The following is a 21,036-nucleotide window of genomic DNA, read 5'->3' as shown; positions in this document are numbered from 1 at the left end:
CCAGGAACACTAGTCAGGTTAAGTGTCCATTTACATCTCTGAACCCAAACAGCGACTTCCTACATAAGGTTGATGGGAGATTAGTAAAAATGTATCCTACCTTTGTTATTCAAAATTGCATGTTCACATTCTCTTAAAAGTGTTTCACCTGCGGCCTTCGCAATGACACGGGCTACACCGCCAACGTGATTAAGGTCTTGGTTGGCAGCATTCACTATACCTTCAGCAGGAACATCTATGATGTTGGCTTCATACACCCTTATAACAAGGTTCCCGTTTTCATATACGATAAAATTCTTTACATCTTTTGACAATGAAAACTTTCTTTTGACTTTTGGCTTGTACGATGACGTTCCTTTACCAGGGGATACCTGTCCATCGTCTGATGTATCCATTGCTTCTGCTTGTCTGGTATACTGTCCCCTGTATTTAAGTCTGATCTGTAGGTCTCTTGCTGCTCTGTCTAGTACCCTTTTTGTTCTAGCAAACACAACAATACACGAGTCTTTTCTATTACATATATAAACGATTTCTCGGTTAACCGGCAAATCACTTAGAATCTTGCACACTTCCTTGTCTACGAAAGAGTTAACAGGTACTTCACAACTCTGCATGTCTTTAACATCATGAACATATTTACGCAAGGTTACTAATGCAGTGTTTACTATGACAACATTGCCCGTGACAGACAATTCCTTCTTACTACTACTGTGACTGATTGTAGCACCTTCTTCTTTGAGACAGGCGAGCTTGTCACCATACAATTCCTTAACAACATCATACTCTGTCATTGTAACATTCTCAATTACTTTATTTATTACCTGTTTGGGTGACATGGAAAGATGTTTCACTTTAGACTCCACGTCTGCATTAGCATGAAGTACATCTTTTCTCATGCCCGTATTTCTAATTCTTACATCACAAGATGGTTCCAGCGTCTGTGACTCTTTTGTCGAAAAACTTCCTGAATAACATTTATAATTTAGAGTACATTTTGGTGGATAAACAAATGAGGGTCAATTGTAAAATTATTACAAGTCAATTGTAAATATATATATGTATATGAGAAAGTAACTGTATCTGTGAATCGCATCTAGTGTTAGGGTCGCAGTATATGCAAATCTTATACCATACTTGTTCTTATTACGGAGATACTCCAGGCAGTTTATGAGGAGACAAATAATAGTTGACAAAATTATTTAGTCGGGGATCCTGACAAGTGTGTATAAAATTTCTGTAACCGAAACAAGTTAGTAATCTGCTTCTTCATAATTTGTAACCTGTAGCCACATTTATAACCTGTTTTTATGAAACTTGGTTAGAATGTTCATCTTAATGATTCCTAGGCCAAGTTCGAAACTTGGTCACGTGGGGTTAAAACAAGAATCATTCTTTATGATGTCCCTGCAGTAAACGATGGAATTGTAACAATGTTATTGTATCTGTCATGAATACATTTTACTATACCACTTTCAGAAAATATGCGCAACAGTATGGATGATGGTTGGAACAGCGTAAAAATGAAAACACATTCATGTCACAGTATTAGGTAGGTTGTCAATAGTTAAATTCATTTTTGCATAAAAATGTGCTTTCCATTCATGCACTCACTTGCTGTTACACAACATTATATTTCTGGGGAATCTCTTAATAATCTGTTTTTAAGGAGTAAAACTGATAAAGGTCTTGGAGATAGGCAAGGGCTTTGGAAAGTAACGAAAATCTGTGAATCTCTTACTTGCAAAAACATATGGTCAAGAAACTGTAGGCACTGGTATGGAATCAAGCAACAGTGTCTACTCCATACCTGCCTCCACCTTCCGGCGTGGGATGGAAGGTGGCAGATAATAAAACTAAACCAGCTCCTTTTACCCGTGATCCAATTCCTTATGCTTGTGTGGAGTTTATTGTTTACATGTGTACATCTGGATGTAGGGCTCTCAGATGTAAATGTAAAAAGACTGGTTCTTGTTCACAGATCTATTTAAATTACCAGCTGTATGAATTCAAGGCAGTAAATTAACAGATGAAATTTGACTATGAATTCAAATATTGCAATGTATATATTTTTTTTTTTATAATTATATGGTAGACAGTTTATGCATTAAGCTTCTGTGCTGTAAACTGATTCCAAACATAAAGTTAGAGTAGCCAGTATAACAAAAACCAAAGTGGATAATTATTGTTTAATAATAGTAAGAATAAAACTAATGTTACTTTTGGCAAAAATAGTCATGTAAGAGTGGGTTGTTTTATTATTCATTTTGCTCTTGAACGAGCACATATCAAACTTTAAAGCTATACATCTTTGAAAAAAATGTTAATTCATTCTGTTACTATATCATACATTAGTTCATTAGTTTAATAAGGAAACCCAAATATTTTGGGGTAATTGTAATACTATAACATATTTGTATAAAAATATCCTAACTTGGCGGACATTTTGTATTCTGCCACTTTGACCTATAATTCTTTTTGTTGGGTTTTATGTCGCACCGACACAGTTATAAGTCATAGGACGACTTTCCAGCTTTGATGGTGGATGTAGACCCCAAGGCCCTCTCCGTGTATTATTTCATCACATGCGGGCAAACAAATATTACACTTACGAAGTACAGTATATTGAACAAAATACTACCAGAATGCCTGTGGGGCATATTTGCACAAATTGGTGCACTGAACTGTATCGATAGATTACGTTTGTCTACTAAATATAACAAGAGCTCCGTAAAGCGAAGCAATATACGCCCGCAGTTTTAGCTCAGAGTAGGAGAGTGCATGCGGGTGATGGGGTGTAATATGGTATGGAATCAAGCAGCGGTGTCTACTCCATACCTGCCTGCACCTCCCGTCGTGGGATGGAAGGTGGCAGATAATACACCTAAGCCAGTTCCTTTTACCCGTGATCCAATTCCTTATGCTTGTTTGGGGTTTATTGCTTGCAAGTGTACATCTGAATGTAGGACCCTCAGATGTAAATGTAAAAAGGCTGGCTCTTGTTCACCCTCAAACAAACAAAGAAAATGCTTGATAACACGCTAGAGACAACATTTATGGCCCTATATTCGTAAAGCTTGGTAAGAATTTTTAATTTTGATGATTCATAGGCCAAGTAAAAAACTGGATTATATGGGGTCAAAAACTAGATCACTCGGTCAAATGAACAGAATAGCTTATTAACACTCTTGATGCCACATCCTATCTTCATGAAGTTTGGTCAGAATTATCATCTTGATGATTCGTAGGTCAAGTTCGAAACTTGGTCATGTAGGGACAAAAACTAGGTCAACCACTTATATCAAAGGAAATACTTGTTAACGCTCTAGAGGCCATTTTTATAACCCTATCTTCATGCACTTGGAATGTTTTTTATGACTTCTATGCAAAGTTCGAAACTGGGTCAAATGGCGTAAAAAACTAGATCACCATTCAAATCAAAGTAAACTTGTTAACACTGTACAGGCCATATTTAAGAGCCTATATACACGAAACTTGGTCAGAATGTTTATCTTGGTGATTCCAAGGCCAAATGGAACAGGTGAGCGATATAGGATCATCATGACCCCCTTGTTTAAACATATTTTGGGTATGCTGAATCTAACAATATATGTTGGCCATCTTGCAAATGCTTTTGATAGGGCACAATTGGTGAAAAAATTACCACTATTTTTTCGTTTAATTTCCATTGATGTCACTTTATGAAAAAAGGGCGTTTATCTCTAGAGATGTTTTGATAAACCAATTCATAGAGACAATGTCTATCAATAAAATGTAAAAAGGGTAATTCGAAGACACTTTAAAACTAAACGATTAAAATATATCCAACGTCATTTATAAAATGGAAAAATAAGACTAAGTACGAAAAAACTTTTGTCAAAAATTTAAAGCCGGAATATGATAATTTTATGAAATGGTTTTGCCATTTTTAGTCTCTTCGTGTATTAATTCATTACATGTGGGCACCTCGGTAGCACGACCGACCTTCCGTAAGCCAGCTGGATGGCCTATAAAAATTAATTGTCAGATAGCCAACATATGTATTTAAACTCGGCAAACAAATATTACACTTACAAAGTATATTGAACCAAATACTACCAGAATGCCTGTTGGGCATATTTGCACAAACTGGTACACAGAACTGTATCGATAGCATACGTTTGTCTAATAAATATAACAAGAAATCCGTAAAGCGAAGCAATTTACGCCCGCAGTTCTTGCTCAGAGTAGGAAAGTGCATGTGGTGGATGGGGTGTAATATGGTGCGGGTTGGGCATTTTTGAGTTTAGTACGGCAGCAATAATGAAATACTCAGACAAAAAAACTGAAAGTAATGTTTGGGAAGAAGGGAGATTCTGGAATTCGAGCACTTTACATGGACCGTTACAAAACCAAATGGAATAGCGATATGTTTTGTTATGTTTGAAAGTTAATGTTCGAATGTTTTTTTTTTAAAAAATAAATCTTTGAATGCTTGTTTATAACTTTGATATTTCAAACTCAATAATCATATGAACTTGTATTACTTTGTCTTGCATACACATATTGTAAGTATGTTACCTCTATTTTTAGGTACGGATGATAAGTAGTGGATAACGGGATACTCAAACATAATTTACATAAGAAAAAAGGCGCAAAAAATGAGAATATACATATAGAAAACACGATCTCTGGCAGCTCCCTAATTTGAACAATCGCGTGGAGGGTCACCAAAAAGTGTGAAATTAATTTAAAATCGGGCCAGCCGTTTGAGACCAAAACTATTAAGTTCATATTATGTAAATATAAGAATATAACAAAACTTGCGAAAATGGTTTTAGACTAATTGAAACAGTTTTTGTCACCTTAAGACATTATTTCAAAATCGGACCAGCAGCTTCTAATGAGAACAGCTTTTATGCCTCCTAGTAGTAAATGGGTCACTTTAGAATCAATGACGTCATCTAGTTTTTCATTAGCATATAACGACCTTAAGGCATATTACTCATACATGTATTTATAACGTCATCATGTTTATCATTAGCATATAAGGACCTTAAGGCGTATTACTCATACATGTATTTATAGCGTAATGGCTTAAAAATTTCATTAGCATATAACGACCTTAAGCCGGCATATTACTCATACACGTATTTATAGCGTAATGGCTTAAAAATTAATTGTAATCTGTCCACTAGGTTATTCCGTCAATGAACGATGAAAACAACGTTCAGTGTTTCTAATCACGCGATAGAAAAACATTCGAATATGTACCGTACCAATAGTGACGTAATGTTTCGCACCATGTTCGAATAAACCCTATATAGTAATGTTTATCCTTGGCATATAACGATCTTAAGGCATAAGGTTTATTACTCAGACACGTAATATAGCATGTACCTTCGGACAATAATAATTACTATATTCCCCGTGACAATATTACTACCATATGTTCTTCGTTATTGAATCATAAGCTATATTTAGATGTTATGGTTCCATAATGAGTAATCTATTCTTTACTTCATAAGCTATATTTAGATAAATAAATCAATAACGTTGCAAGAATACGTCATTATTGTCAATTAAACAGGAAACAGTATTTGTCTTCTATATATTTGACCCTATTTACTCTCGCGTAAAATATAACATTTCGCCCTCATTTAATGGACGGCTATAGCGATATCAAACACGTACCAGATCTTTACTCTTTGGTATCCAAAATGACAATGAATACATTTCAACTGTAATAAATAAAGTCAATGCGGCGTTCTGATTGGTCATTATAATACGCATCAGTGTTCTGATTGATTAGCCATATGACGCATTCTGATTGGTAACTCACAAATCACACGCGTGTATCTCAAAAGGCAATTTAATACGACCTACAACTCGTCCGTCCCTCCCTCCCACTCTCCCTCCTCCTCCACCTCCTCCCTCCACCTCCACCTCCTCCCTGAACCAGAACCGCATTTTTTAACTGCTATAGATGTCACTTCGATATGTTGGCTGGTATTGTACAGATCCGCAATAAATTAATGATGTTAAAACGTATGGTTACTGAATTCTATGAATGTTAGGTCATTCCGTGGAAAATTTATACTATTTCATTTTTTACGTAAGAATGATCTTTTTGATTTATGAATTTTAAACTTTTATTTTCCTTCAGATTGTTGGTGCGCTACAGTCGTTATGTGCTGACAGACAGGTTACGTTTCAAACACTAAACATACAAATCATCTTCCTAAAAAGTCACCATTGTACTAAACATCTAATAGCAACTTTGTTACACGAAGATGCCAGAAAAAAACAACAACAACACAAGTTTGAATGGTTAGAAACTTGTGGGTCATTATTGGGAATAGATGTAATAAACCGTCTGACATCTTTTGTAGCGGTGCCATTAAGTACACATGATTTGTAATGTTTAAGTTAAATTAAATACAGTCCCGTTAAAATTAACGGTAGCGTGTGTCATTTCTATTTATAAATTATAGCTCATTAATGTATAATTTGATATTTATGGCGTACGCTCTAGTTTTGCCGTATTTATCATCGGCTATATACGAGGGAACACGAAGATTTTAATCGTTTAAAATTTAACTATTAGAACAATAAGCTGTTTTTTTTCGCTACAAATGTACCAGTGTACATTCTGGACTGAAGCATCGATTAACGCATTTAATGCTTCCTGGTGGTGAAAAACATCTTTATCCGATTTAAGAATGTTCAATCACAATGGGTGGTATCCAAAATCACAATGGGTGGTATCCAATCAGAACACTGCTGCGTATTATATTGATCAGACCGTCGCCTTGACTTTATTTATTATACTTTACCGTCGAAATTTATTCACTGCCATTTTGGATACCGAAGTTTAAGGATCTGCGCGAGTAATTTGTGTTCAAAGACAAATACTGCTTCTAGTTTTATTGACATTATATTTATATAGCTTACGAAGTAAAGAATAGATTACTCATTATGGAACCATATCATCTAAATATAGCTTATGATTCAAGAACGAACAAATTATGGTAGTAAATATTTTTGTCGGGTCAATCATTGTCACGGCGCGTATAATTATTGCACGGCCCATCTGGGCCGGGCATATAGAGGTGGTTTTAGAATGTGCAATGGGTTCGGATTTGACAATTTTTTCCCTTCGGGTCATATTTCTGTTAAATTTTCGTTTGACACTCAGAAAGTGAATATTCTAACGTGTAATCGCAACAATAATGGAATTAATATTATTTTATTTTGTTCCTTCTGGTTTATATTTTGCAATATTTGCAGAATTTGCATTATATTGAATCGGATTTGATCAATTTCAGCCTTTCAAGTTATTTGCGCAGGGCCATTCGCGCATGCGCAGTAAAATTATGTCATTCTTGCTGTACATAAAGTGTAGTCAGTGTAACGTATTTTTTATTAAAATATTTTGTAGTGGATTTTGTCAAGAACAAGGTAAGTTGTTACCAACAATACTGTTTTTGATAACAATGCATTTTGAGTGCCAATTCACATTCGTTGATCTAAATTTTAGAATAAACCAAACTCATAGCGAGTCACCCTAAGTGATGACCTACTTTAATACACTATCAATAGGAATCATAAATAAATAGCATGCTTTAGAAGACTTTTTGCTTAGTTACGCATTTTAATAGGTTTATAGAGGTGAGTTGCAGTCAAAGTATCATTTTTTAATGTGTATAAATGTGAAGTTTTTGAAGACGGAATAGTGTAAACAATAGACCACGTGATTTTTGGCGCGATTTTACTACACATACATGTACATATGCTACTTTTGGCAGGCGGCGCTGTGTAAGGTTTTTCCAATTATTAAATGACGCTATTTATAAACATACCCCAATGTCTGAAACAGTTACTGAAACATTAGGCATTTTAATTTATCAATTTGAGACCGCGTCAGAACTTTTGACTCGGTGTCTTGGAGAGAATTTTCTTGTACATCGATGTATAAGCTTGTCTAAAGAGATAACAAGTCTAGGATTTTGTATAGAAAAATCTTTGAAATCATGGATGGTCCATATATGTACTGTACAATATATATTTTAAAACGAAGAAATCCTAGAATAGACCATGTGACTTACGACACGAATTTACTACACATGTACATATGTTACACTCTGCAGGTGGCGCTGTTAAGGTTTTTCCAATTATTAAAGCGAACTGTCCAATCCAATGTCCTGCACAAGGGGGCATTTCGTCTTATTATAAGGTCCAATGACAGTCCAGATAATGGGCGATTTGAGACCTGGTGAAAAATTTTGACTCGCTGTCTTCTGGTACATAATGTACGTCCTAATTATAAATAACAACCACTACTTTTCTGCTAGTTTTGATTACAAGACGAAAATTGTGTTTTGGACTCTTGTAAGTGTATGAATGTATTGAATGACATATCAATGCTTTTGACATAAAATTAAAGTGATAAAGATTTATATAGGCCCTAGATTATGACACTAACACATTTTTCAGGGTTTTCTGCATGAGTGACAGCAGCTATAATTGCATATTTTGTGCTACATTTATTTGAAGATATCCCTAGTTTTTAACAACTGCCATGACCTCCCAGTTATGATCAGAAATTAATAGTTGAATGTTGGGAGTATTTCCGTAAATGTAGATATGGATTTATAGGGAGATTACGCACCCACTCGATGAAAAATGAAAATGTAATTTTAGTCCCATTCAAATACACTTAGGTGCTTTCACTTTGAAAAACAACTTAGGTACTTTCACTTTGAGAAACAGTGTTGGTATAATTTCCAATCTGCACACTTTCCCGTCTTAAAAATCATATAGTATTTAAGATACCCTGTATGACTACAATTTAGGTATACATGTACTGTAAGGCCAAAAAAATGTTTCCAGTAACATGCTAAAGAAAAATAGGTAGGTAGCTGGTCAGTAATTTTTTTTAAAAAAAAATCTGGATTTTATTATCAAGTGGGACCTTTCGGAAACTATTTTTGTGTACAAAAATACGAATAAGGGAGTTATTCTTTTAGAGCATCAGTAACAGGGATATAAACTAGCTACTTTTATTTTTGGGCCCAGACTGTCAAAATAAATGTTTAACATTAGGTATATGGGCATTTTCTTCAACAATTTAGGGTCCCAGCCAAAAATTTAGGAACCATGGGCTACTGGGCCCCTGCTAGGGGTGTAACAATATGCTAGTCTCACGATACAATATGTATCGTGATACAGATGCAACGATACGGTACATATCGCGATACGAATTGAGTATCGTAAGTAAGCATTTATGTGACAAAATAAAAATTAATCAATGTCTCTACTCTTGGAATGATACATTTCTTTAGTTACTATCTTTAACACTGATTGTATGTAAGATATCATGCAATATTTCTAGTTTTCACTTATCGTTTCTGTATTGTGAAACAGACCTATGATTCGATACGCGTATCGCCAAACTGATGTATCATGATAAAATGAATTTCGAAATAACAGGCCTATGATATGTGTATCGCCAAACTGATGTATCATGATAAAATGAATTCCGATGTATCGTTACACCCTTAGTCCCTGCTGATTTTTCCTTGAGTAAGTTGATTTTTAACATCACTGACTATGTTTAAAACATAAAAAGTGCAGTTTTTCAACTTTTTGTTAAAACATTAAATAAAAAAAAACTTCTCCGAGGCAATGAAAAAGAATTAGGGTCCGGAATTAAGGGTAGGTCGGGATACCGGAAACAAACTTTTTTTTCTAACCTAATTTGTATTTATTTGTGACAATGCTTGTTTTAAATATTAAAAGAGGATTTTAATTAATATTTTTGAGAGAATTTCAGCAGGCTCAATAGAAAAAAAGGTGGTAAATCAGCTTATATACAGAGTTGACTTGGTAGAAACTTGAATGATTACTAATATCCTCATTACCATTTTTTCACATTTTCATGCTCCCTTTCAGCTTTAAAAACCGCAAATCGAACATTTATCTTAAGTGATATTGCTAGGATATTGCAGTTCCACTGGTCAGATAGCTCAACTGGCAGAGCAACCCAAAATTGAGGAAATTACGTATGGTAATTTGTGTTTTGGGGAGGTTCCAGGTTCGAATCCTGGTCTGGCTGTGCAAACTGTCGCGTTGTGAAGTTATCTTTTCCCAGTTTTTTTATAGAAGATCTACAGGTAAAATATAAAAATGCATTTTATTTACTTAAAGGCCTAGATTTTGGCAGTGGGCCAAGGGATTTCTGTCTTCACCTGCACAGTTGGGGGCTAATGACCATCACAGTATGGTTCCAATAAACAAGGGTCATTGTTTATTGGAGAGTCAGTCTACCTTACAAGTGTATCAATTAGTGAAAAGTGGAAACAATGTAATTTATTTTAAAATAATGAATAATTGATAACTTTTAAAGTTACACTTGTTTTTTTTTTTGCATTTCTATGTGAAGAAAAATATTTGATGATCAAACACAATAATAAAATAATCAGAAACTTATTTCCACAATAATGAAATAATGAGAAACTTGCTTAAAGAAATATGCAAGTTTTTATTTTTTTAAATTCTGTCTGGAGTTTTGTGATATTTCAGAAAAATGTGACTTTCACTCATCTAAAGCTTGCAGAATACTATAAAGAACATTTGTCTAAAACTGAAAACAGAATGTGCATTTCAAAGTTACAAAGCAAAGCATGAAAAAGTCACTTTTGGCAACATACTGAAAATGAAAATTGAGTATAGATGGAACACAATAATTTTATATTCAGATAATGCTGATTACATGAATGCAAGAAAATCAATTTCCAACTGGAAAAATATTGTTTGTCAGCACAAAGAATTCATGAAGTTTTCACTATACTTGTGTTTTATTATCATTATTATTTTCAATATTATTACTGTATATTTTATCATCCTATATATAATATAATAATAATAATTATGATGATTATTATTATTATTATTATTATTATAACATAAAAGTAGTAGTTATTATCATATAATATCAAAAAAATAACTTTTATTATTATCATTCCACATTCACTGAAGAAAAATTAATTTCTTTCAACTCCACTGCACACATCCTCATGGTCTAGTTGGTGTCCCTGCTGTGCTAATTGCCCTTTAATCAGTTACAGTTACATAATCGCTGATAAGCAGCAGATAAGATGGGAGTTGTATATTGGATTTGGGGGGGGGGGGGGGGGGGGGGGGACACTTATATAGTAGTGAATCTAGGCCTTTAAACTGCTGTAATACTGTATTCCTTGAAATAAATTTATTCCCAACTATTTTGTTTACTCTTTGGGACATATTTGTACTCTTTGTTTTTTTTTTAGCTCTTGTGATCACTCGATGTCACTCTGTCGTCTGTCAACATTTAGCTTGTGTTTGCGACAGAGGCTTTATTATGTCTCCCCCAGGAGACATATTGTTTTTGCCCTGTCCGTCCGTCCTTCCGTCCATCCGTCCGTGCCCGCGAAATGATGGTTAAGTGACTGCATAACGGTACTTTCTCTTTGATGTCATTCATTCCGTTCTGTTTGTGTGACTATTTTTCTTTTTATGTGACTGTTAGAACAATAAAGAGAACAATGGGGGAGTCACATAAAGACCGTTTCGTTAGAACTTCCGTCCGTCCGTACGTCACACTTCATTTCCGAGCAATAACTAAAGAACCATTTGACCTAGAACCTTCAAACTTCATAGGGTTGTAGGGCTGCTGGAGTAGACGCCCCCATTTGTTTTTGGGGTCACTCCTTCAAAGGTCAAGGTCACAGGGGCCTGAACATTGAAAACCATTTCTGATCAATAACTAGAGAACCACTTGACCCAGAATGTTGAAACTTCATAGGATGATTGATCATGAAGAGTAAATGACCCCTATTGATTATTGGGTCACTCCATCAAAGGTCAAGGTCACAGGGGCCTGAACATTGAAAACCATTTCCGATCAATAACTAGAGAACCACTTGACCCAGAATGTTGAAACTTCATAGGATGATTGTACATGCAAAGTAGATGATCCCTATCGATTTTGGTGTCACTCCATTAAAGGTCAAGGTCACAGGGGCCTGAACATTGAAAATTATTTCCGGTCAGTAACTTGAGAACCACTTGACCCAGAATGTTGAAACTTAATAGGATGATTGGTCATGCAGAGTAGATGACCCCTAACAATTTTGGGTTCACTCTGTGAAAGGTCAAGGTCCCAGGGGCCCGAACATTGAAAACCATTTCCGGTCAGTAACTTGAGAACCACTTGACCCAGAATGATGAAACTTCATAGGATGATTGGTCATGCAGAGTAGATGACTCCTAACGATTTTAGGATCACTCTGTTAAAGGTCAAGGCCACAGGGCCCTGAACATGGAAAACCATTTCCAATCAATAACATGAGAACCTCTCGACCCAGAATGTTGAAACTTCATAGGATGATTGATCATGCAGAGTAAATGACCCCTATTGTTTTTGGGGTCACTCCGTTAAAGGTCAAGGTCACAGGGGCCTGAACATTGATAACCAGTTCCGATGAATAACTTGAGAACCACTTGACCCAGAATGTTGAAACTTCATAGGATGATTGAACATGCAGAGTAGATGACCCCTATTGATTTTGGGGTCAGTCTATTAAAGGTCAAGGTCACAGTGGCCTGTTCATGTAAAATCATTTTTGGAAATAACTTGAGAACCACTTGACCTACAATGTTGAAACTTAATAGGATGATTGGACATGCGGAGTAGATGACCCCTATTTATTTTGAGGTCATTTGATCAAAAGTCAAGGTCACAGGAGCCTGAACATTGACTTGAGAACCACTAGGCCAAGAGTGTTGAAATTTAGCGGGATGACTGGACATGCCAAGTAGATGATCCCTATTGCAGCCAACCATCAGTGTCTCTTTGACTTTCGCTCCTGACCCCTATTGACTTCTTGCCTATAGGACTTTGCATTGGGGGAGACATGCGCTTTTTTACAAAAGCATTTTCTAGTTTTTCAACTGATCTTCATGAAATTTTGTCAGAATGATTATCTTGATGAAATCTAGGCAAAATTCGAAAATGATTTTTCTGGGGTCAAAAACTAGGACACTATGTCAAATCAAAGAAAAGCCTTGTGTATGCGATATAGGCTGTATTTTTCAATTGATCTTCATAAAATTATATCAGAATGATTGCATTGATAAAATCTAGGCCGAGTTTGAATATGGGTCATCTGGGGCCAAAATGTAGGTCATAGGTCAAATCAAAGAAAAACCTTGTGTATGCGATAGAGACAGTATTTTTCAATTGATCTTCATGAATTTTGGTCAGAATTATTGCCTTGATAAAATCTAGGTCAAGTTTGAATATGGGTCAAACACTTTGGTTTTTTTTGGGCCGTGCGACCATCTATTTGCTGCATCTTGCAGCAATTTTTTACTTGTTACTTTAGTTGAAGTTCTCTTGAAGGTCGTGCGTGATACTATTAATACGTGTCTGAGTCATAATGCCGTTAGGCAAATGGGCACAGGCAGCAATCGATAATTAAAGCGCTGAAAGTCTGTACGTGTTGTATCAAAGCGCTAAAAGTCTGTATGGGTTGTATTAAAGCTCAGAAAAATCTATATGGGTAGTATCAAAGAGCTGAAAGTCTGTACGTGTTGTATCAAAGCGCTGAAAGTCTGTATGGGTTGTATTAAAGAGCTGACAGTCTGTATGGGTAGTATCAAAGTACTGAAAGTCTGATTGGGTTGTATCAAATCGCCGAAAGTCTGTATGGGAATTAAGAGTATATAGTGAGTAGAGTTTCATTGCTTATCCGATCTTATTCAGATAATTAGGCATACAGGTTCTGACTGGAATTAACTGTTATTTCTATATTTAGTACCCAATCAAAAGCGATAGGAATGACGGGCGTTACTTAAAATATCCACGATGAAAAGTATATAACTGCGCTTTCATCAGACAAAACATCATTCTTAGTTTTTAGCCATCAACACGGAATATGTCGAGGTCAATGGTGAGGGAGGAGGAGGTGGAGGAGGAGGAGGGAGATAGGAGGTGGTGGAGGAGATGGACGAGGAGGAGGAGGGAAAGAGGAAGAGGGAAAGAGGAGGAGGAGGGAGAGAGGTGGAGGGATGAGGAGGAGGTAGAGCCGGAGGAGGTGGAGGTGGAGGTGGAAGAGGAGGTTGAGGTGGAGGGAGGAGATGGAGGTGGAGGAGGAGGAGGTGGTGAAGGGTGGAGGAGAAGGTGGAGGGAGGTGGTGGAGGGAGGAGGTGAAGGAGGAAATACAGGGAGGAGGAGGAGGTGGAGGGAGGAGGAGGAAGTGGTGGAGGAGGTGGAGGGAGGAGGTGGTTGAGGGAGGAGGTGGAGGTGGAGGGAGGAGGTGGAGGAGGAGGGAGAGTGGGAGCGAGGGACGGAGGAGTTGTAGGTCGTATAAAATTGCCTTTTGAGATACACGCGTGTGATTTGTGAATTACCAATCAGAATGCGTCGTATGGCTAATCAATCAGAACACTGATGCGTATTTTATTGACCAATCAGAACGCCGCATTGACTTTATTTATTACAGTTGAAATTTATTCATTGCCATTTTGGATACCTAAGAGTAAAGATCTGGTAAGCGTTTGATATCGCTATAGCCGTCCATTAAATGAGGGCGAAATGTTATATTTTACGCGAGAGTAAATAGGGTCAAATATATAGAAGACACATACTGTTTCCTGTTTAATCGACAATAATGACGTATTCTTGCAACGTTAATGATTTATTTATCTAAATATAGCTTACGAAGTAAAGAATAGATTACTCATTATGGAACCATAACATCTAAATATAGCTTATGATTCAATAACGAAGAAAGTATGGTAGTTAATATTGTCACGGGGAATATAGTAATTATTATTGTCCGAAGGTACATGTTATATTACGTGTCTGAGTAATAAACCTTATCCTTAAGATCGTTATATGCCAAGGATAAACAATACTATATAGGGTTTATTCGAACATGGTGCGAAACATTACGTCACTATTGGTACGGTACATATTCGAATGTTTTGCTATCGCGTGATTAGAAAAGCTGAACGTTGTTTTCATCGTTCATTGACGGAATAACCTAGTTGACAGATCACAATTAATTTTTAAGCCATTACGCTATAAATACATGTATGAGCAATATGCCTTAAGGTCGTTATATGCTAATGAAATTTGTAAGCCATTACGCTATAAATACATGTATGAGTAATACGCCTTAAGGTCCTTATATGCTAATGATAAACATGATGACGTTATAAATACATGTATGAGTAATATGCCTTAAGGTCGTTATATGCTATTGAAAAACTAGATGACGTCATTGATTCTAAAGTGACCCATTTACTACTACCCCTCCTTCCTCCGCCCCCGAAAGGGGACGGCATGTATTAATCGAAAAGTCCATCTGCAACCTCCCTCCCCTCGGATTCCGATTTATAACTGAAGAACAACTCAGTGTAAGTCATACTAGTAAGACAGAATAATCCTGACTTGAAAATGACCCCTATTGATTTTGTGTTGGTTGCTCAAATGACAAGGTCACAATGACCTTCAGACTTGAACCGGTTTACTCTCGATAACTAAATAGTCTTGGCATACAATTGTCAGACTTCACAGGATGGTTGCCTATTATCAGCAGACGACCCTTGAATTTGTTTAGGGCAATAGGTCAAAGGTCAAAGTCACAGTGCCCTAGATAAATTCAAAACCTGTTAAAACACAAATTTTAGGTTGCGAAGCGGTTTCACTCTATTACAATCGTATTCTAGAGACTGCAAGAATATCAAGTTTTACTGAAGCAGATTAATATTAATCCGCCGTTCTATTTCCGCATTAATTGTATTGATTATTCACGAGTATTCCGACAGCTTATCTGTCTACGTAATTAATATGTAAAAGTTCCTGGTCAGGTTTAAGAATCGTTTTAATGCACATGGTTACAGAAAATATATAAAATTGTACATCTCAGAAAAACTAGACCGCAAGCTTTTAAAAAATCAAAAGAGAAACTTTGACACACTGGTAGTTTAAAAATAGCATTTTCTATAGATTTTTAGCGTAAAGTAACGTTTGTATTTTTCAGGCATATCACTACCAAAATCAAATGTAAGCGTCCGCTGGTCTAGTCAGAAGTAGTGTAAATATAAATAGTGCTAATCTTTCAGGTGCTCTTTCTCAATAGCATCGTATTTTCTTTTACTTTACCACATTTAATTATGTATCACTTAGCATTCTCTTGAACTCGGCATGCTCCTATCGCATGCTAGGTAAAAACCGCGGCATAAGAATTAATGTCTCGAAAACAGAAACTGAAAGAAGCGAAAAGGAGTAAATTCGGCAGGCTGTATTTAAAAGAACTGTAGTTTTCTTATACAAAATTTAACACACCCTTTTCATTTTGTTTTTCTAAAGTAGCGGTATAGCTCATTATGGGAGTATAAGTTTCTGAAAATCTAATATCATGCTAGAAAATGTCGAAATCCATTATAAAGCCGGATTAAGTGGTGTTCAGCCTTTCAAACTGTTGTCTGTTAAATGTTAAAGGGGTATACCCTGTATAACTGATTTCAGTTAAATATCTTCAGACACCTTGTGTAAATGGATCATTGAATCAAATTGAACAAATAAAAGAAACATCTAACATCACCAAGAACACAACACATACGGCGCCGCAGCAGCAAGAGAATTCACTGCAAAAATGCTATTTTATCTTGATTATTTTACAAGCACTATTCATTAGATAACATCAACTCTCAAAATTTAATATATTAAAGTGAAATCCACGTTTTACTCATCATAAAGTTGTTGTACAATTTTGGGTGGATAGCGATTTATTATAGACAGACGCTATACAGGTGATTAATCATTCGTCAAAAACGGAACAGTTCAACACGTTTTTATGTTCTTTTACGTATGATAAAAAACATGGAACTAATATTTCTATTATCTGTATTCTCTTTGTGAATATTTGTGTTTTTTTTATGAAAGAGACACTGTTTTTCCCATTGGTATCATTGTAATAAATTTTAATAAAGCCGATGAAGGGTTGCCTTTACCAGCTCGTCAGTGTGTTTCAAGACAGTTGATGGTTGTAGTAGAGCAGAATTTCTAGTATATAGTTTCATGGAAGTGACTTGAATTGTTAGCGTGATGAATATTTATATCAAATGCGGGTTTCAACCTTTCTGTGCTTTCAGCGCTTTGATTTACATTTACGTCTGTCTTAATTTCAATTATATCTATTAAGCTGAGTTTTAAAGAAAATATTTTATGCATGTAATTGAGAAGAGGAAAACCTCTTCCTCCAGGAAAAGTTATTTCTGTCGTTTCCGTTTCTTTAACACGTTTTTAATTACCTTTTCAATAACTTTTATATTTAAATGTCAATTGAGTTATTTCTGTCGTTTCCGTTTCTTTAAACCGTTTTTGATTACCTTTTCAATAACTTTTATATCTAAATGTCACTTGAGCATAAAGCACAATTTATAAAGTGTAGGTCGCAAAATGTACACAATTCGTAATGCACCCCCTTAGTCAGCAGCGACGTCTTAATGACGCTAACATTCTTTTGGAGTCATTTTAATGTCCGCATGTTTTACTGCCCTAAGCGAAATGTGCATTCAGACTGTATAGATTGATGGGCAGAATTCATAAAGGACAGGGAAAGCTTTGCAAGATTTCAAAGAAAAATATTTACGGTTTTATGACTTATTTGATAAACAATACTATAAATATATTCAGATCGTAAAATATTAACTTATCCAATGCACCTACCTTTAGCTGCATTGATGTTGCATCTCTCAATAATACTGTCCACTTCCGTTTGTCCCGCTTCAAGAGAGTCATATTCATCATTACCTTTATCAAAGTCTCCGGATCCCATATCAAACATTACCTGTTCAATTTCATAACGTTCAGCTTGGCTTACAGCTTTAGTCTGGTTTTTGTCATCTAAAACGGGTTGGCAAACCAGCGGTGAAATCCTCTCTGTAAATATATCACCACTGGAGTCTTCTTTAACTTCGAACAAAATGTCGTCAACAGCAATAATGTTTTCATCTAAATACACTTCCCTTGCATTGTTAGCAAATTGCAAATGTTTTACTTTACCGCCAGCTTTTATTATCCAATGTTTTCCAACTTTTTTTAACTCGTAGTAGTTCTTTCGCCTCGGGTCGATTGCCCTTTGATCAAATTTATTAGATGCCATAACTACTAGTTAAAGTGGTGTTGGAGAATGAAGTATAGGCGTATCTGAAAAGAAATTATGATATGCAATTAATCGTGATAGATCTTAAAGTTGTTTGTTATATTATATGTGCTTTGGTGGAAATTGTTTCAGAGGTATATTTATTAAAAGATCTATTTGTGCACAACGCGATCGATCCATTTGTAACACCACACATCTCTTTGCAGGTAGCATTGACAAAACAATGATGTTATTGTAAGTTTGTTCTTCGATTTTGTGTTATATAATCAAATTAATCAAAAATACGTTAAGTGCCCCTTTAGAGTTTTGTTGATGCGGCCATGAAATTATAATATTTTTGTGTTGATATTTCTGTAATACATTTAAAATATATTTGTCTAAATGTATGCCGAATGTCAGAATAAGTGTACCACAGGTAAGGCTGATATACTGGCAAAATGTCAGTAACGTGTTTAATATTAATTACATAAAATGACTTTGGTGTACATATAATTTAATGCTAACATCTACTCTGATAAAACTAGCGGAAGTAATAGAACATTTAGATAATAATTTTATATTTTAGGTAATGTTTAGCACTCTGTATTTGAGTTATTATGGTAATCGTGAGATAATGTCATATAGTGTAGTATGAACACAAGTTAAATTCTTTCTTTCAAATAGGGCTATTACTTATGTTAAATTATCCTGAAGTATTACATAATTATTCATAATTTGTTTATATATAAACTAAAATGTTTTGTATTAGACATTTGTTAATATATCAAGTGTCATACCTGGAAGTGCCACAAAGTTCGGTACAGAAAATAGCTAACCTTATCAGAGTATTGATTTCTGTAGGTGGAAGGCATGTGCTTTTTTCAGTTATCCTTATCATAAAAAAATGATAGGTCGCTAGTTTTCCCTGTAAGTCCGCGTGATCAGAATCCACTCAAAAATAATAAAAAAAATTGAAAGCGTTTCCAAGAATCCCACTGTCACATTAGTTTCCAAAATTGCGGCGCCAATACGTCAATATTTAAACAATACTACCTACATGAAAATATATTGATTTAAATCAGTTTGGTACCAGCTGATAAAGACCCACCACGATCTAGTGACCTACTTTTTTCACCTACAAAAACTTCATGAAAATCATTCTTATAATACAGGTAATATACAGCTATACTACAAGTTTTCAGGTGGACAATTTAGGCCCTTCCTGAATAAATGTGTTTTCACAACTTCATCTGCAAACTTATTCAGTCAATCTCTTTTCAGCATAGTTTTAAGAATATAGATGAATGAATAACTATCTGCCCCATGTTGTTCTGGGACGATCTGTGTATGAAAAGAATTGGAACCACTGCCTAATCTTTGCATGATCGTAAGAGGCGACTAATAGGGTCTTAACACTTTATTTTGCTGTAACTCTGTGATTCCAGCAGGTATACAAATTTTGATTCCATACCTCATGTTTTTATTTCGATGTAAATGAGATGTGAAATCAAAATTTGTAGCCCTGTTTGGCGCCATTTAACCTATACTGTGTTGGTGCGCCGTAAATCCCAAATAAATAAAGAATAACTAATTTACACTGTAGAAAGTTAGAAACAGAATGTGATTGAAATTTATGTTAACTAAATACACTGATTTCTGTACATATTGCTACATTAATTCAATTAAATGTTAAGACATTAAACACGTTGTCTTGGCCTAATAGTCAAGGGAAACCCGTTACTAATGTTGCGAGAACTTGTGGGTCAGCCCTTTTGCCTATTACAATTATCGTATGTATATATTGGCAATAAAATATGTTTAAACTAAACGGTCAGTTTGAAACTAAATATTTGTATATCTCATATTTTTCATACAAATCATGTATAATGACTATCATGGAAATAGAAAAGAATACAGTTATTTTATGGCGCTTCTTTAATTTAATATCTAATCTTCATTTTCTAAGTTTCTTCAATAATTTAAGTTTTTATTTCATCGTTACCGCCGGTGTAACATTAAATACTGACCCCGTTGAAAATAGACCCCATGGATCCTTTTTCAACGTTGAGAATTGACCCCGTCAACATTTCAACGTTAAACTTTGATCAAAGGGTCCTTTTTCAACGTCGAGAATTGACCCCGTCGACATTTCAACATTAAATTTTGATCAATGGGGTCAATTTTCAACGGGGTCAAAATTTAATGTTACACCGGCATTTGAAAATTCCTATCAAATACATGAAGTCAAATTATAGTAAATAAAATAACTCGTCATACGCTGACCTATGTAGAAAACATATTTATTGAACCTGATTAAAGTAATGAATTATCTAAAATCCAAATTACAAACTATTTACCTTTGTTAGACCTTCATTTAAGTAAAGCGAAAGTAGGAATAACCCATATTTAGGTTACAGACCTATAAATATTGGCCTATATGATATATAGGTTACAGACTAATAAATGGAAACATAAATACCTTGAGATTGTATCTCTTCTAACTCACATACAGTTTTGCGCGCAATACACTCCATTTTGCAGAAATGTCGTTCAAAAGCTTTACAAATGTAGGCCTACATAACTTTGTACCTGGTATACAGACAATAAATATAAATTGAACTGAATTTATTTGCAGAACACACTTATTTATAGAAATCATCAAAATTTTCGTTTCGAGTTTAGTGATTTCTGTCTTGAATTACACCACCGTCTGCTTTGTTTGACATTTTGAAATATGCAAGATATTTGATTCCCTCTACCCCCCAGATTATTTAAGCCGAAAGTTTTATGTTTGTTTTATGAAGTATATGATATTTTTATAATAGAAAATGATTATATACTTGCAGTCATTTTTATCAATCAG

General features: G+C 35.1%; 1 protein-coding gene across 1 annotated transcript; it reads right to left on the bottom strand.

Annotated features, from left to right (window-relative positions):
• Positions 1–46: 46 nt before the first annotated feature.
• Positions 47–20,573, bottom strand: LOC128553133 (uncharacterized). The gene is made up of 3 exons (XM_053534250.1): positions 20,531–20,573; positions 17,759–18,238; positions 47–964 (listed from the first exon to the last, which is right to left on the bottom strand). Exons 2-3 carry the CDS (start codon positions 18,192–18,194, stop codon positions 81–83), a joined length of 1,320 nt encoding a protein of 439 aa, XP_053390225.1. The 5' UTR covers positions 18,195–18,238; positions 20,531–20,573; the 3' UTR covers positions 47–80.
• Positions 20,574–21,036: the final 463 nt, after the last annotated feature.

This window comes from Mercenaria mercenaria, unplaced genomic scaffold (genome assembly GCF_021730395.1).
Source record: "Mercenaria mercenaria strain notata unplaced genomic scaffold, MADL_Memer_1 contig_3518, whole genome shotgun sequence".
Taxonomy (NCBI): Eukaryota; Metazoa; Mollusca; class Bivalvia; order Venerida; family Veneridae; genus Mercenaria; species Mercenaria mercenaria.
Note: the sequence above shows the minus strand (reverse complement) of the source record. Positions and strands in the feature narration are given on the sequence as shown.

Coding starts and splice junctions, on each gene's coding strand:
- LOC128553133 (XM_053534250.1), bottom strand. CDS start 18,194: ATGGCATCTAATAAATTTGATCAAAGGGCAATCGACCCGAGGCGAAAG. Junction 965..17,758: donor CAACATCAATGCAGCTAAAG/GTAGGTGCATTG, acceptor AATGTTATTCAG/GAAGTTTTTCGACAAAAGAG.